Below are 18,147 nucleotides of genomic sequence, written 5' to 3' on the forward strand. Positions count from 1 at the left end.
GTCTTGCGAAGCAACCCTATTAGCGGCTTAGCGGTTTAGCGGCTATTAGCGGCTATTAAAGGCTTAAGGGATTAGCGGATTAGCTGCTAAAAGGCTATTAGCAGTTTAGCGGCTTAGAAAAAGGGGTTGGGGAGCGGAAAAAAACCTCAAGAATCGCAAGACATTTTCGTCTTGCGAAGCAAGCCCATAGGGAAATTCGTCCTGCGAAGCGCATTGAAAAACGGAAAACCCTTTCGTCTTGCGGGTTTTCCGTCTTGCGAGGCATTCGTCTGGCGGGGCACAACTGTACCGTATTTTTCGCTCCATAGGGCGCACCGGATCATAGGGCGTACCTAGTTTTTAGGGGGGGAAATAAAAAAAAATACCCCCCGCCAGCCCCAAAGAGCAAAGAAGCCAAGACAGCATGCAGGATCCATCCCACTGGCTGTCTTGGCTTCCTCTTTAGCCGCGCACAACCTATCCAGCTGGGAGAGGCTGCATGCGGCATTTGGATGGAGCCCGCTCGCTGTCTTGGCTTCGTTTTTAGCCGCGGGGCTGGGGCGGGGGAACCCCAGCCCCCAGAACAGGTCCAGGAGCGGCGGCAAGGTTGCACGCAGCCTTGCTGCCGCTCCCGGAGCTTGCAGGGCTGGAGGCGCACTCCAAAGGCTTGGGGATAGCTGCCTCAAGCCCGGGGAGCGCAGCGGGAGTTGGCACTGCGCTCCCCGGGCTTCAGGCTGCTATCCGCAAGCCTTTGGAGCGCGGGGGGAACACCTGTTGCGCACCAAAGCCTCTCGCTCTCCAGGCTTCAGTGAAAGCAACGCGAAGCCTTTGGAGCGCGGAGGGAGTGCTCCCTCTGTGCTTCGGAGGTTTCCCGTTGCTATCGCTGAAGTCAAGGAGCCTGCATTCGCTCCATAGGACGCACACACATTTTCCCTTCATTTTTGGAGGGGAAAACGTGCGCCCTAGAGCGAAAAATACGGTACTTTTCTGCTATGGAGGTGCCAAAACATGTGCCCTGCCTTCAGAGCCCAACGAGTAAACACACCAAAATCAATGGACCTAAGTCGGTCACGCCCATTAATTTTTCCCCGGCGGGTCCACTTGACTAACGCTCAACCCTTATCACTTAAGCTGCCATCGCGTCTTGAGAGATTTCGGCAGGTTATCAGCAGCCCACCCCCCTGCGCATTCAGAAACGCTGCAAGAACCATGAGGTCTAGCAACTTGCTCAAAAAGGCAGGGCCAGATTTAGGTTTGTTGAGGCCCTAAGCTACTGAAGGTAATGGGGCCCTTTCTATGTCCAGCTGTCCTTTGCCAACAACAAATTGCCGCTGCTTTTTGTGCAGCCAATCTTGGGGGGTCCATGAGAGAGTGAAGTCAGTGATTTCGATCTCTGCTCCACGTTTCAGGGTTGCGTTTTCAAGCGGTGGCAGTGCAGGGAGGAAAGTTGACGGCTTTTCTGCCGGCCATCAGCCTCTGCCCAGTATTCCTGAAGGAGCATCTCCACCCCCATCATTCTGCCCAGACACTGAGGTCCAGCTCCGAGGGCCTTCTTGCGGTTCCCTCCCTGTGAGAAGTCAGGTTACAGGGAACCAGGCAGAGGGCCTTCTTGGTGGTGGCACCCGCCCTGTGGAACACCCTCCCATCAGATGTGAAGGAAATAAGCAGCTATCTTATCTTTAAAAGACATCTGAAGGCAGCCCTGTTAGGGAGGTTTTTAATATTTAATGCTGTATTGCTTTTAACACTCGATTCGGAGCCGCCCAGAGCAGCTGGGGAAACTCAGCCAGATGGGCAGGGTATAAATAATAAATTATTATTATTATTATTATTATTATTATTATTATTAGAAACTTGCCTCGGTGCCCCCCCCCCCCGCCTTGCCTCACCTTCCCGTGATTTCTGTTCGTGGACCAGCTTGGCCATGGAGGGCGCCTTGTAGAGGAAGCCGTTGTGAGCGACAGAAGGCAGGCTGATGGAGTAGTGCTTCTCGATGTTGGTGCCCATGTCCAGCTGAGGGGTCTCTGCCAAGGCAAGAGAGAAACGGGGTGAGTGGCAGGCTGACGTCACAGGGCAGGGAGCGCTTGGCCTGGAGCAGAGGAGATGGAGTCCCACCTCCAAAGGGCTGCCCCATGGAAGATGGAGGAAGCCTGCCTGAACTCAAATGACGACAAAAGAGATTCCAGCAAAACGTCGGGAAGAACTTTTGGGCGGCAAGAGCCATTCAACACTGGGCTCCCTCGGGAGCTGGTGGGCTCTCCTTTCTCGAAGGCTTTTAAGCAGAGGTTCGGTGGCCATCTGTCACCGATTATTTAGCTCTGATCTCTGCATTTCAGGGGTTGGACTAGATGACCCCTCGGGGTCCCTTCCAACTCAACGATTCTATGATTCTATGACAGCACCATTCGTGTCTCTCCATCACCCCTACCATCAGACAAGCGTGCAGGGGAGGGCACCAAGATGATCAAGGGTCTGTTATAAAGAAAACGAAGGAACATTTTATCATATGTGCTGGGACCACATATGATACCGTTAAGTGTATGTGAGTCTGTTTCTTGTGTCTCTGTCATTTTAGAAATGTTTAAGGGGTGTTTTAAAAATTGTGTTTAAAATTGGCCACAACATCCACAGACTGCCTTTCTTAAGCGTGAATACAGTGGTGCCTCGCAAGACGAAATTAATTCGTTCTGCGAGTCTCTTCGTCTAGCGGTTTTTTCGTCTTGCAAAGCAACCCTATTAGCGGATTAGCGCTATTAGCGGCTATTAAAGGCTGAAGGGATTAGCGGATTAGCTGCTAAAAGGCTATTAGCGGTTTAGCGGCTTAGAAAAAGGGGGTGGGGAGCGGAAAAAAATCTCAAGACTCGCAAGACCTTTTCATCTTGCGAAGCAAGCCCATAGGGAAATTCGTCCTGCGAAGCGCATCGAAAAACAGAAAACCCTTTCGTCTAGTGGGTTTTCCGTCTTGCGAGGCATTCGTCTTGCGGGGTACCACTGTAGTTTAAAAATGCAAGCTTGCTTCAAATTTTAGTTTAAACCATGTTGGACCTGATCAACTTAAACATGGCATGTTTTGAACACTGGGAGCCACCCAGAGTGGCTGGGGAAACTCAGCCAGACGGGCGGGATATAAATAATAAATTATTATCATATTATTATTGTTATTGTTATTATTTGAGAGTGGAACAATATCCCTTGGGAGGCGATGGACTCTCCTTCCTTGGAGGTTTTCAAGCAGAGCTTGGACGGCCGCCTGTCATGGATGCTTGAGTTGTGATTCCTGAATTGCAGGGGGTTGGACTGGATGACCCTTGGGGGTCCCTTCCAACTCCACGATTCTGTGATTCTGCCTTCCTTTCCTCCCTTCCTGTAAAAAACACAAAGAGCACAGGACACCTCCTACTCCCCCCAACTCGGTTGCCCCTGCTCTTGACTGCTTCAGGGGCCCGAGCCGCCAAGCCAAACAGCCAAGGGGCGTGGGGGCCAGAGAATCGATGCAAACCAGATGTGCCGGGGGGGGCGGGGGAAGACCCATCAAAGCTTTGCAACGCCCGCTCAGCAAGCCTGTCTGTTTTTCCAGCCCACCCGCCTTTTGTTTTTCAAGCCGCTCAGTCACCGGCTCATCCATCTTCAGAGACAAGCCTTTTGGCCCTTCCTGCCAGTAATTCGCTCCGTGGGCTTTCCAAAAACCGAAAAGGGTGTGGGGAGAAATTTGGCCGAGGCGGAAGGGGAGCGGGGAAGGGTCAGCGCGGGGCTGTGCTGAGCTTGCCAAAAGCAGTGAGTCAGCGAAGCATCGTTCTGGGTAGGTAGCGAAATAAGAACTTACGGCGGGGGGAGCTGGGAATTTGGGCTTGGCTTTTTGTCGTCCTGGCGGTGGGGCAGAGGGGCTTTTGTTCCAAGCCCTGCGCAGTCTGGATTCCCAGCAAAGCTGCTTCTCCACTTCCCAGAACAGACCCCCCATTTCTTACAATATCTGGTATTGAGAAGGTACGGAACAGGGATGCTTCCTGCATTGCCGGGGATGGACTAGATGCCTCTAGAGGTCCCTTCCAACTCTACAATTCTATTATTCTATGACCCCGGAAATATCAAGAGGGGTGGACCAACTTCCCTACGTGGAAAGGTTGCAGCCTTTGGGACTTTCCAGCGTAGAGAAAAGGCGAGGAGGAGGCGACTTGACAGAAAGTTATAATATGAAGCCTAGGGTGGAGAAATCAGAGAGAGAAAAGGTTTTGCTCCCTCTCTCGTAACACTTGCGGGCATGCCATAAAGCTGGATGTTGGAAGATTTAGGGCAGAGAAAAGGAAGGACTTATTCAGGCAGCAGGTGGTTCAACTGTGGAACTCCCTGCCACAGGGATGGGCTCCAATCTGGGTGGCTTTAAAAAAGGACAAGACAAATTCATGGAGTAGCCTCAGGGGCTGCCAGCCAAAAGGGCGATGTTCTGCCTTCACAAATTGGACGCAGCGATGCTTCCGACCTAGAAGCCACATTTGATTCCTGCTGGTTGTTGTTTTTACCTTAAACACCAGCAAAATCTGAGGTATTCCGCTTTATGCTTCCGACACATTTTCAGGTCTGTTTTCAGGTTCAAAAAAAAAAGGGGGGGGAGAACGGTTCATTTCCCAAAAACCGCAAGAGAGGGTGCAAAGGAGTGTGGTTTTGCAGGGTTCTCTTTGCAGATAAAGCTGCCCTGCCTTGTTCTTCCATTTGGGGGGGTGGGGGGGGGCAAGGACCAGGGATGGAAGATATGCCGGAACATCACACCCAATATCCATGCCCCTTCCTTCCCAATTCCGAAGCGCAGAGCTGAACTGCTGGTCCGAAGTCTCCTGCTCAGGTACAACAGTTCCCCAAGCAAAAATAAATGTGCAAATCATTGTTACTAGTTTCAACGTTATTTTGTTATTGGTCTTCCTTAGGGGGTGGTGCAAACTGCTATTCTGAATGATGTTTTTTTGATAAGGTCAGGTGGCAGTCACTGGGAAGGGACCCCCCCAAGGAGGCGGTGGTTTAATAAAGTTTAGGAACTGCTGGTCTAGACCCTTTACAGGTTCAACCGGGTGCCCCCCCCCCAAAAAAATGATTGTCTTTCCTGGTCAACGTCCTCCATGCTTTCCCACTTCACAACTTCGGAAAGCTGGACACAGACCTCTGCAGAGTTCATAGAATCATAGAGTTGGAAGAGACCACAAGGGCCATCGAGTCCAACCCTCTGCCAAGCAGGAAACACCATCAGAGCACTCCTGACATATGGTTGTCAAGCCTCTGCTTAAAGACCTCCAAAGAAGGAGACTCCACCACACTCCTTGGCAGCAAATTCCACTGTCAAACAGCTCTTACTGCCAGGAAGTTCTTCCTAATGTTTAGGTGGAATCTTCTTTCTTGTAGTTTGGATCCATTGCTCCGTGTCCGCTTCTCTGCAGCAGCAGAAAACAACCTTTCTCCCTCCTCTAGGTGACATCCTTTTATATATTTGAACATGGCTATCATATCACCCCTTAACCTCCTCCTCTCCAGACTAAACATGCCCAGCTCCCTTAGCCGTTCCTCATAAGGCTTTTTTAGCTGCCGCGTCACACTGTTGGCTCATGTCAAGTTTGTGGTCAACCAAGACTCCTAGATCCTTTTCACATGTACTGCTCTCAAGCCAGGTGTCACCCATCTTGGATTTGTGCCTCTCATTTTTTTTTGCCCAAGTGCAATACTTTACATTTCTCCCTGTTAAAATTCATCTTGTTTGTTTTGGCCCAGTTCTCTAATCTGTCAAGGTCGTTTTGAAGTGTGATCCTGTCCTCTGGGGTGTTAGCCACCCCTCCCAGTTTGGAGTTACACAATCATAGAAATATAAAGTTGGAGGGCACCCTAAAGGTCCTCTGGTCCAACCTCCTTGCAATGCCCAACGCCCCCAAGAGCTGCTGCCAGTCAGAGCAGACCATCCTAGGCAGGTCCAGATGGGGGGGGGGGGAATGGGCCACTTGGCCCGGGCCTCTGATTCCAAAGGGTCAGCATATTTTTTTAAAAGCACTATTGTACATCTATATTTTCCATTTTGTCTTTATATGCAGATGCGGTTCAAGCCTTGAAATAAAATTATTTGTCAGCATAACTTTTGTGAAAATTATTTATACACTTATTTATAAGACTTCAGTTATCCCCAGGGTAAAAAAAAAGGGGGGTGCACATTACCTACCTGGCCGGGGCCTCTGCCTGGCTCTGCAAGGCCCTGATCCTGATCTAGATCAAGGGAAGTAATAGTGCCACTGTATTCTGCTCTGGTCAGACCTCACCTGGAGTACTGTGTCCAGTTCTGGGCACCACAGTTCAAGAAGGACACTGACAAACTGGAACGTGTCCAGAGGAGGGCAACCAAAATGGTCAAAGGCCTGGAAACGATGCCTTATGAGGAACGGCTAAGGGAGCTGGGCATGTTTAGCCTGGAGAAGAGGAGGTTAAGGGGTGATAGGATAGCCATGTTCAAATATATAAAAGGATGTCACATAGAGGAGGGAGAAAGGTTGTTTTCTGCTGCTCCAGAGAAGCGGACACGGAGCAATGGATCCAAACTACAAGAAAGAAGATTCCACCTAAACATTAGGAAGAACTTCCTGACCGTAAGAGCTGTTCGACAGTGGAATTTGCTGCCAAGGAGTGTGGTGGAGTCTCCTTCTTTGGAGGTCTTTAAGCAGAGGCTTGACAACCATATGTCAGGAGTGCTCTGATGGTGTTTCCTGCTTGGCAGGGGGTTGGACTTGATGGCCCTTGTGGTCTCTTCCAACTCTATGATTCTATGATTCTATGATCCTAGGCTAGAGTCTGACCTGGCTATGGGATACTGAAGCAGCGGACACCTGCTGCTTGCACCTCACATCTGATGGCTGGTGCTTCCAAATGCACCGGGGAGAGAAATAGTTTCGGGAGGAAGCCCAGAAAACTCTGGACGACACAGCCCCCTTGCTTCCTCCTGCCTCATTTCCCCAGGCACTCGCTGTCCGGCTTGCAACACCCGCACTCCGACTTGCAGGCACCCTCTGCTCCAGCCCCTCTGGCCAAATTCCTCTGCCCCTTTCCCCTCCTCACCGGAGGTCTTGTTGTGCAGCAGAAACTCCACCTGAAGCCTCCGGCCGGCCTGCTCCGCTAAGGCGATGGGCGAGGGGTAGCCGGGGTCGCCCGTGTAGCAGTTGACCTCGGCGCCGCAGAACAAGAGGGAGAGCGTCTCCGCCAGGTCACTGGTGGTCACGGCTGCGCACAGAGCCTGTGGGGGGGGACGACGACAAGGGGGAGAGAGTTAGGCGCACCTGAGAGAGAGGAGGAAAGGAAGGAGGAGAGGGGGACTTCCGAACCTCTGCCCAGGCAGGTGCCAGCAAACCATCCTCAAAGCAGCGTTGGCTGAGACGGCAGGAGCCGTCCAAGGGAGACAGCGGGAGCTGGCTGCACAAAGGAAGTTTTCAGCCCGAGAGAAGGCAACGGGTCTTTATCGGAAGGAGGCAAGGCACCCCACGGGTGGCATTCCTGGCCAGGAGGGTGGGGACTAGACTTTGCTGCAAATGAGAAGCAGAGAAGCCCCGGGAGGGAGGGAGGGAGGCTGCAATCTGATCCTGCAAGGTCAGATCCCACTAACTTGGCTCTGCCGGAGGGTAGAGGGGAGGAGGGATGGAGGAGGGGGGAGAGTCACTGGCCTCCCTTCCCCCACCGCCGCATGGGGAAACAACACACGAGCTGCAAAAACAGTGCATGGAACGCAGCTCTGGACTGCTCCCAAGCTCGCATTTTTTAAAAGCGAAGGGCGACTCTTCCGCTGCACCAGCTGAGGGCAGGGGGCGTGCCTCATCCCCAGGCTCATTTATATTGGCATTGATTTACAGTGGTTAGGGGACGCGGGTGGCGCTGTGGGTTAAACCACAGAGCCTAGGGCTTGTCAATAGGAAGGTTGGCGGTTCGAATCCCCGCAATGACGGGGTGAGCTCCCGTTGCTTGGTCCCTGCTCCTGCCAACCTAGCAGTTCGAAAGCACGTCAAAGTGCAAGTAGATAAATAGGTACCACTCCAGCAGGAAGGTAAACAGCGTTTCCGTGTACTGCTCTGGTTTGCCAGAAGCGGCTTAGTCATGCTGGCCACATGACCCGGAAAAACTGTCTGCGGACAAACGTCAGCTCCCTCGGCCAGGAAAGTGAGATGAGCACAGTAACACCAGAGTCGTCCGCAACTGGACCTAATGGTCACCTTTACCTTTACAGTGGTACCTTGGTTCTCAAACCCCTTGGTTCTCAAACAACTTAGAAACCAAACACTGCAAACCTGGAAGTAAGTGTTCTGGTTTGCAAACTTTTTCCGGAAACCGAACATGCTCCTTTTTGAGTGTTACACTTCTCATTTGAGTGTTACACTGAGGTCTGTCTGTTTTTGCTATTTATTTTGCGTTTTTGTTTTTGCGGCTCTTTTTGCTTTGTTTTTGTGTGGAACCCAGTGCAGCTACAGATGGATTGACTGGGTGGCTGCAGTACACTCTTTATTGTTTTCATTTTATGGATCAATGGTCTCGTTAGATAGTAAAATCTATGTTAAATTGCTGTTTTAAGGGTTGTTTTTAAAAGTCTGGAACGGATTAATCCATTTTGCATGACTTTCTATGGGAAAGCGTGCCTTGGTTTTGGAACGCTTTGGTTTTGGAACGGATTCCAGAACGGACTAGGTTTGAGAACCAAGGTACCACCGTATTAAGCGGGGAAGTGGGGTCGTCACAAAAAGGAGGAAGGCAAAGAATCCAACGTTGAAAGCATCCAGTGTCCCAGCCCAGAAGGACTAAAGTCCGAAAGACACAGCGCAGCTCCAAAGCGATAATAAAGAATAAATTGGTCCGAAGATTCCCTTGACATATAATAAGATTTTGCCCACGCTGTGCCTAATTCTACACATTTCAGGTCGCCTCTTCCTTGCTTTCCCTCTGAACTTAGCAATTCCAATCGCGCCCACCAAGGCTCGTCAATTTGCAATAAAAAAGGTCAGTCACCCCCCAGAGCACGAAAGCAAACGTCCCGGAAGTCTTGCTCACTAAGCCCATAAGCGGGAAATCCAAAGCAGGGTACAATAATAATAATAATAAGTGTATAAAAATCCCAGCAGGTCAAGCGACTGAGCTTGCAAGGGATGTTCAAACGATTCCAGCTTCTTTCACGCATTCCTTCACAGCTTCCTCACAGCTCTCTGGGGCCAGGACATTTCCGAAGAAAAAAATAAATAGGGGAGAGGCGCCGGTTTTCCACGGCCATAAAATGGCTCAGCGCACACCCTCGCGGCAGGAACACAGGAAGCGGCCTCATGCACTCAGAAGCAGAGAATCACAGCGTTGGAAGGGACCCTCAAGGCTCATCTAGTCCAACCCCCGACATGCTCTGAATGATGCATCGGAGGCAGGTGGTTTTGTTGAAATACGGCCCCCTTTTAAAAAATGCTCAAATGCAAGACCCTGAGGACTGGCACTCACCAACTCATAGCTGTCAACCGTCCCTTATTTGGAGGGACGGTCCCTTATCCCAGCTCCGTGTCCCGCTGCTGTCCCTTATTGATGATGTCCCTTAAATTTCCCGGGTTTCAAAGGAAGCAGCTCCTCTCCCTCCCTCGCTGCCGGCCAGGGAGGAGGGAGGCTCCAACTGTGTTGCTTGGCTGCCCAGCCCACCCCCCTCCGGCCTCCTCTCACCAGCCTCGGCCCCCGGGAGCCCCTCCCTGCTGGGACTGGTGGGAGCCTCAGGCCCTTCTGCCGCCATCCTCCTTGCGGGCGCCAAACTGAGCGTCTCTGCCTGGGGCCTCCCCTCTGCCCGTCACCGCCGCTCCCGCTAGGCCGTACTGCGGCTGTGCCGCCGAAGGACCCGGATGAGATGGGCAGCCTGGCATGGTCTATGAATTGATGAGGAGCCTTGAGAGGAGAGCGAGGGCAACCATAGAGAAAGCAGTTCAGAGAGAGGAGGAAGAGGAGGAGGGGGAGGCGTGGGCAGGTGTTCCAAGGGCTACAAGGGAAGGACCGCAAGCGCTTCTCCCATAGATTTGTAGTGGTAGACTGGCATAGGTGGTCTGATCTGCGGGTTTACTTCAGGCGCTATTCCCCCCACCCCTCCTGCCTGATGGAACTGAGAGCTGCAGATGAAGCACGAGAGAAAAGATACAGAACTGCAACAGCATCTTCGTAACTTGGACTTCGTTTTGCACGAAAAGTGGTTGCTGCTTGTAGTTATTTAATTGCAATGTTTCATCGGCTGGTGTCTTGAGCAGCAACCTCTGGAAATGAAGGGCTAAAAACTGGCGCTGCTCTCCAAAAATTACCTGGTCCCTTATTTTCAAGGCTGCTGGTCCCTTATTTTCAAATCTGTAAGTTGACAGCTATGCACCAACTGCGCAGATAGGTCTATGGAGGAAATGGATTCATTTATCCCCTGCTCTGGGAATGGGGAACCAATTGCAGAAGAAAGAATAGCGATACTACTACTAAAAATACTAATACAGTGGTGCCCCGCAAGACGAATGCCTCGCAAGACGAAAAACCCACAAGACGAAAGGGTTTTCCGTTTTCAGAGGTGCTTCGCAAGATGAATTTCCCTATGGGCTTGCTTCGCAAGACGAAAACGTCTTGCAAGTTTGTTTCCTGTTTCTTAAAACTGTTAATACCCAGGGTGCATTGCTTCAAGAGGTGCAGTTGCGACTTGACTTCAAGGAGCAACTCATAGCATGCGGTGTGGTAGCCTTTTTTGCGATTTCTGCGATTTTTGAAGACTTCTGTGATTTTTTGAAGATTTTCCAGAACTTCTTTTGCAGCCATTTCGTAAGTTAAACTTTTAAAACTTTTAAAAACTTTTTTGGGGTTTTTGGATTTTGGGTTGGGGTGTTAGGAATTGAAGGACGGTGTTGGGGAAGGGTCTGCAAGAATCTGGAAGCTTGTGGGTTTTTTTTCCTGATTTTTTCTGATTTGCTGTGACCATTGGGGCAAACTGCATTTTTTGAAAAAAAAAATTCCAGGCTTTGGATTTCTGAGTGTTGGGTGGCTGGGGGGGTTCAGGGAACTGTTGAGAAGGGGTTTGCAGGAATCTGGAAGTTTGTGGGGGGTTTTCTGCATTTTTCTGACTTGCTGTGACCATTGGGACAAACTGCCATTTAAAAAAAAAAATTCAGGCTTTGGATTTCTGTGTGGAGGGTGGCTGGGGGGTGGTTCAGGGAGTTGTTGAGAAGGGGTTTGCAGGAATCTGGAAGCTTTTGCAGGTTTTTCTGCATTTTTCTGATTTGCTGTGACCATTGGGGTAAACTGCCTTTTTTGAAAAAAAAAATTCAGGCTTTGGATTTCTGTGTGGAGGGTGGCTGGGGGGTGGTTCAGGGAGTTGTTGAGAAGGGGTTTGCAGGAATCTGGAAGCTTTTGCAGGTTTTTCTGCATTTTTCTGATTTGCTGTGACCATTGGGGTAAACTGCCTTTTTTAAAAAAAAAAATTCAGGCTTTGGATTTCTGTGTGGAGGGTGGCTGGGGGGTGGTTCAGGGAGTTGTTGAGAAGGGGTTTGCAGGAATCTGGAAGTTTGTGGGGAGTTTTCTGCATTTTTCTGACTTGCTGTGACCATTGGGCAAACTGCCATTTTTTTTAAAAAAAATTTGAAATGCTCTTTACAGTATGTGTGACTTTAAAGAGCACTTAATAAACTGTTCTTGTACCAAATTTGGCTTTGTTCCGACTTTTTTTGACCATAGGAAAGCATTAATTGATTTTCAATGCATTCCTATGGGAAACCGTGCTTCGCAAGACGAAAAATTCGCTAGACGAGAAAACTCGCGGAACAAATTAATTTCGTCTTGCAAGGCACCACTGTACTAATAACCATGGGGGAAATGGTAGGGATTTCCTACCATTAAACTCAGCTTTGGAGGTGAGGGAAAGGCACTCCGCACACGCCTAGAGGCTCTCTGCACCACGAGACACAACACTGCAATTCATTGCTCTTCGCCCAGCTCCTACAAGCTATGAACAAATTTCCTGGTTGCTTGGACACCGTTCTGGGCGTCTCGCCCAGAGCCGGATCTGGCGCAGGAGATGCAAGCCATAAGCAGAGGCAGTTCCACACACACCCCGCCCCCCCTTCTGCTATCCAGATGACAGCATCTGCCCACCTGCCGGTCCAAGATGCACAGGCCTGGGGGACCCGGTTTCTTAACCCTCGCCCTCCCTATCCGGGAACTAGCTTTAAACAGCTCAGGACCCCCTCTTGTCATATGAACCAATCGGATATCATCTTCAGAGGCACTTCTCCGTCTGCCTTCTACCCAAGGTGGCAACATGAGAACAGGGCCTTTTCTGTGGTGGCTCCCCGTTTGTGGGATGCTCTCCCCAGGGAGGCTCGCCTGGTGCCGTCCTTCTACACTAGGGATCAGCAAACTAATAAAATAATAATAATAATAATAATAATAATAATAATAATAATAATAATTTATACCCCTTCCCTTCCCAGTTCAGAAAACCGAGCTCAGGGTGGCTAACAACAAATTTAAAACACTTAATTGATGCAACAAAAAGCAGCGTAAAATACAATATAAAACGTGAATAACAATAAATTCAGAATTCAAAAATCAATTTGGAGGGGGGGGGGAATCCATCCAATAAACATTGGATGATCACCAGGGCTAGCTGGCTGAATTGGTTCTACTTGGGCCAGCGAGGAGGCCAGGGGAGAATTAGCTGTGGGGTCTCAGAGCTGGTAATCTTCATAAAAAGGGGAGGGCGAGGGAGGGAAGGAAGGAAGGAAGGAAGGAAGGAAGGAAGGAAGGGGAATAAAAGATCAGGCTAAGTTCAAACTGAAAGCCAGGCAGAGTAGCTCTGTCTTACAGGCCCTGCGGAAGGAAGTTAAATCCTGCAGGGCCCTGGTCTCCTGGGACAGAGCATTCCACCAGGACGGAGCCATCACTGAGAAGACCCTGGCCCTGGTAGAGGATAATCTGACTTCCTTAGGGCCCGGGACCTCTAAACTATGATTATTCATGGACCTTAAGGTCCTCTGCAGGGCATACCAGGAGAGGCGGTCCTGAAAATACAAGGCCCGTGGGCCGTATCCGGCCCAATTGCCCTCTGGATCTGGCCCGAGGACGGTCCTGGAATCGGCGCTTGGATCGGCGTGATCATTCGGGCTGCACCATTTTTTTGCAATTTTGAGGGAGGGTGGCTCCCCCCCACACACACACACACCTCGGCGGCGCCTCCTCCCTCCCTCCTCCTGGCTTCTCCCCACCCTGCAGAGAAAGGGAGCTTGCTTTGATCGGTGCCTGTCAATCCAAAGACTCGCCGCCCCTGCGCTGAGCCGCAGCTCAGACTCACTGCCTGCCCGCCGGCCTCTTTTTATTATTATTACAGTGGTACCTCAGGTTAAGTACTTAATTCGTTCTGGAGGTCCGTTCTTAACCTGAAACTGTTCTTAACCTGAAGCACCACTTTAGCTAATGGGGCCTCCTGCTGCTGCCACGCCGCCGGAGCACGATTTCTGTTCTTAAGCACTATTTCTGGGTTAGCAGAGTCTGTAACCTGAAGCGTATGGAACCCGAGGTACCACTGTACACAATACACGTACACAACACACTACCTTATTTTCATAACATAAAACATTACTCTATATAATACCTACCTATACTATACATATCAACATACCTACACACCTACCCCACATGGACACCCACAAAGTGACTTGACTTTCAGCCGTTCTTGTTACGCTGCTTTATTTTTCCAACTAGCTTAAACACATTTCTTTGTTTCTTTAATCTCATCTTCTATCTTAACTTTACACTCCTTTCACTCTAATCATTTTCTGGATTCACTCAGTATCTGTCAGAAATTCTACTTTTCCCACATAAATTTTGATGGATTCCTTAAAGATAGGTAAAGGTAAAGGTACCCCTGCCCATACGGGCCAGTCTTGACAGACTCTAGGGTTGTGCGCCCATCTCACTCCATAGGCCGGAGGCCAGCGCTGTCCGGAGACACTTCCGGGTCACATGGCCAGCGTGACATAGCTGCTCTGGTGAGCCAGAGCCGCACACGGAAACGCCGTTTACCTTCCCGCTAGTAAGCGGTCCCTATTTATCTACTTGCACCCGGGAGTGCTTTCGAACTGCTAGGTTGGCAGGCGCTGGGACCGAACGGTGGGAGCGCACCCCGCTGCGGGGATTCGAACCGCCAACCTTTCGATCGGCAAGCCCTAGGCACTGAGGCTTTTACCCACAGCGCCACCCGCATCCCTTCCTTAAAGATAGCCCACTCCTTATTCACTTTTTGTACCAGATCTCCTCTTATACAGATCAAAATGATCAGACAACAGCAAAGGTTGCTAGGGTTATCAAGGGTGCGATGAGATTAAGGGCCACTATGTGAACCATAACATTGCTCATTTGACTGCCCTTTTTACCCATTGCTGTCTTTTTATTTGTAGATATTGCTTGTTTTATGTTGCCATGGCCGTTGGCTAAGGCGAATCAAGTTTATCTATCTCCTCTTATCCTCCCTGTTAGTTCGGCAATATGGAAGTATTCCATCATTTTAGTCTGTTTTAGTTGAGACGCTGCTGCTTTTCCAATTTTTGGCAATCAATAACCTTGCCGCCATAGTTGCATACATAAATATTTATGTACACGCTGTGGGCATCTTGACGGGGCGTGTCGCGGGGCTTCAGCAGGAGCTTGGCATGCCTGCTGGCCCCACACCTGGCGTCCGAGATAGCTGACCCCTAAAAGAGAGGCTTCACCGCCATCGCCGCCACCCAACTGCAGGCAGAGCGGCGGAGGAGGTAGGAAAGCAGGGGGAGGGGAGTGGCTGGGGGGGAGGGGGGGAGAGAGTAGCCCCCCTCTGCCCCGTGCGTGTGCACAGTCCGGCCCGCCACAAGGTCTGAGGGGCGGTGAACCAGGCCCCTCCTAAAAAAGGTTTGCTGACCCCTGTTCTACACCCTTAGGTGCCAGGCAAAAACGTTCCTTTTTAACCAGGCCAGACATACAGCCGTACCTTGGAAGTCCCACAGAATCCGTTCCAGAAGTCCGCTTGACTTCCAAAATGTTCAGAAACCAAAGCGCGGCTTCCGATTGGCTGCAGGAAGCACCTGCAGCCAATCAGAAGGCCCGTCGGACGTTCGGGTTCCAAAAATTGTTCGCAAACCAGAACACTCGCTTCCGGGTTTGTGGTGCACGGAAGTCAAAATGTTCCAAGTCACAAGGCGTTCGAGAACCAAGGTATCAAGGTATGAGTGTACTACAGCGGATGCTCAGGTTGCAAACGTGATCCGTGCGGGATGTACGCTCGCAACCCGCAGCGTTCGCAAACCACAGCGGCATGTCTGCGCGGGTTGCAATTCGGCACTTCTGCGCATGAGCAGAGCGCAATTTAGCACTTCTGTGCATGCACAACCCCCCAAACCCAGAAGTAACCTGTTCCAGTACTTCCGGGTTTCAGCGTGTCCGTAACCCAAAGAAACGCAACCTGAAGCGTCTGTAACCCGAGGTATGACTGCATGTTTTTTTATGTGCTGGAAGTTACCCAGAGTGGTTGGGGTGACCCAGTTGGGCAGAGTGCAAATATATATTAAAAAATCTTATTATTATTTGGAGGATTGACATCTGGTGCCCTTTAGGTTATGTATGTGGTGCGCTTTGACATATTAGAATGCAGATATAAATGCTACGTTTTTGGCTAAAAAATAAAAAATAAAAAAATAAAATAAAATGTGTTGTGGGAGGTGGGGATTTTTGCTTTTGCTTTCGTTTGTTATTATGTATTGTGTGTTATCCTTCTGTATTCTTCTGTGCAATATACAAATTCAGTAAATAAATAAATAATTCTAATAATAATAATCGGAATATCCACCTTGTTGAGCTCCTCCTGGTTGCCAAAGAGCGGGTGGTAGCGCCGGTATTTTCCTTCCCTGTACTTTGCCACGAGGAAGCGGCGCCTCTCCTGGCTGTCGCTCCTGGGGTGGACGGCCTCGCTGGGGGGGACGTTGGCCGCCCAGAACTGGTTGGCCACTGCGTTGCCAATCTGTAGGAAGAGCTGAGGAGGCAAAAGGAGCAGGGAGGTGAAGGCCGGCCATGTAGGGACAGACTAAGCAACTGCACTGCCTGATCCACCGCCGCTCTGGGCCTCATGGAGTCATCTAGTCCAGGCTTCCTCAGCCTCAGCCCTCCAGATGTTATTGGCCTACAACTCCCATGATCCCTAGCTAGAGGGACCAGTGGTCAGGGATGCTGGGAGTTGTAGTCTCAAAACATCTGGAGGGCCGAGGTTGAGGAAGCCTGGCTTAGGGTGCTGAGAGTTGTTTGGAGACACACAGAGAGAGAGAGAGACAGACAGACAGACAGACAGACACACACACACACACACACACACACACACACACCATTCCCCTCCCAGTTCCCACAGTGGTTTAACGACCAGCCCCTCTTCCCTGGGAATTCTGGGAATCGTAGCTCTGGGAGGGAGAATACGGCGCCCCCCAAAAAAACCCCAACAACCTGCATCAACCTGCATCTCCCAAAATTCTTAACTATTTATAATAATAGATATATTTTTAATTTATATCCCCTTCGTGAGGAATTTTGTGGGTGCTCAGGCCCCCAGGGCCCCAGGGAGTCAGCCCCCAGACCCCCGAGCCAGCAATGGAAGAGAAGTTTGTTCGGTCCATATTGTGACCCAATTCACCCCTCCCTGATTGAAACATGACCACCCTTCAGAATTCACCCTTCTCCAAATTTTGCAAGACAGATCTCAGCTCAAATAATGTACCCCCAAAAAATCACAGAATCGTGGAATTGTAGATTTGGAACGGAGCCCGGGAACATCTACTGCAACCCCCCTGCCATGTATCATTGAAAAGGTGTAAAAGAGGCTTAGAAATGTGGGCACAGTGATGAATGTGACATAGTCTCACACTGGGCAATAGATTCCTACATTGCAGGGGGTTGGACTGGGAGACCCTCATGGTCTTCAACTCTACAATTCTGGGATTCAACTCTATACAGTCAAAAGCACACAGACAAACAGACAAATGATTTCAGCTCAGGGCACCTTAAACCTCACAGCGCTTGGGAGCTGCACTAACATTAAAAGCCAAGCAGGCATTTCCGAGGGATGAGATCAGCCAGACACACCCAGCAGCACTGGGATGTTTTGGGACGCATTGCCAAGACCTCAGAACATCCAGGATTTACTATCATCAGCAACATTAGCAATAGTTGTTGCTTGATCCTCAGCGGAAGGAATGACATAAGATTAGAGCATATAAGAGAACAATTAGAAGCAGTAAAACGAAATCACTGTGATATAGTGCGCCCTTTCTTTGCACAATTCATTAGCAAATAAATCATAGCGTAGTCAGTGCAGGGCTTGTTGTTGTTTAGTAGTTTAGTTGTGTCCGACTCTTCGTGACCCCATGGACCTGAGCACACCAGGCCCTCCTGTCTTCTGCAGTTTGGTCAAACTCATGTTGGTAGCTTCTATGACACTTTGTGGCCAAGTGGGGCATTGAACTATGGTCTCTCCCACGTTCGAACCCAACACTCTAACCACTACACCGTACTGCCCACAACTCCCATCTGCCCCAGCTGGAAGCTTAAGCAAGGATGAGAATTTTGGATAAATAAGCCAGTGGTGGCAGGAAAACACATCAAAATCATTATCCCACCACATCCTAATTGTCTCGCGCGGAGGTCCAAAATATCCGGAGGGTACCAGATTGGACATGGCTGGGTTAAACTATGGGGAAATTCAGGAGCTGCCATCTCACCAAGGGACTAGACTAGATGTGCCCAAGCACAGTCAGGAAAGCGATCTATAACGCAGCTTGTCTCCCTCTACCCTCCTCATCCCTTTTTTCCTTTTGTGCCATGTCTTTCCAAACATGAGACAGCAGACAAGGACTGGCTTTTGAAAACAGATCTTATCTTGGGCTGGGGTTTCATTGGGGTGTTGTTGCTGTTACTGGTTATGTCCCGCTTGGACTACTGCAATGCGCTCTCCGTGGGGCTCCCTTTGAAGGTGACTCGGAAACTACAGCTAATCCAGAATGCGGCAGCTAGACTGGTGACTGGGAGCGGCCGACGGGACCATATAACACCGGTCCTCAAGGATCTTCACGGGCTCCCAGGACATTTCTGAGCACAATTCAAAGGGCTGGTGCC

At 50.2% G+C, this 18,147-nt stretch overlaps 2 protein-coding genes across 20 annotated transcripts in view; one reads left to right on the forward strand and one right to left on the reverse strand.

Moving 5' to 3' along the window:
• The window catches only part of LOC310676834 (tigger transposable element-derived protein 1-like), a gene marked incomplete at its 3' end in the record, with an annotated part of 1,439,559 nt that overhangs the window by 101,735 nt on the left and 1,319,677 nt on the right, over nt 1-18,147 (forward strand). The gene's annotated exons all lie outside the window — the stretch shown is intronic.
• The window catches only part of ARAP1 (ArfGAP with RhoGAP domain, ankyrin repeat and PH domain 1), a 156,110-nt gene that overhangs the window by 39,034 nt on the left and 98,929 nt on the right, over nt 1-18,147 (reverse strand). For all 19 annotated transcript variants that reach the window (XR_014510164.1, XR_014510165.1, XM_083436072.1 and 16 more), the window contains 3 exons: nt 15,839-16,021; nt 7,057-7,231; nt 1,869-2,003 (listed from right to left, as the gene is read on the reverse strand). Coding sequence is in view for 17 of the 19 variants with exons in the window: in XM_083436072.1 (XP_083292198.1) it covers nt 1,869-2,003; nt 7,057-7,231; nt 15,839-16,021 (493 nt within the window). In the remaining 2 variants the exon portion in view is untranslated. The remainder of the gene's footprint in view (nt 1-1,868; nt 2,004-7,056; nt 7,232-15,838; nt 16,022-18,147) is intronic.

This window comes from Podarcis tiliguerta (assembly GCF_965153285.1).
Source record: "Podarcis tiliguerta genome assembly, chromosome: 4".
NCBI classification, from domain to species: domain Eukaryota; kingdom Metazoa; phylum Chordata; class Lepidosauria; order Squamata; family Lacertidae; genus Podarcis; species Podarcis tiliguerta.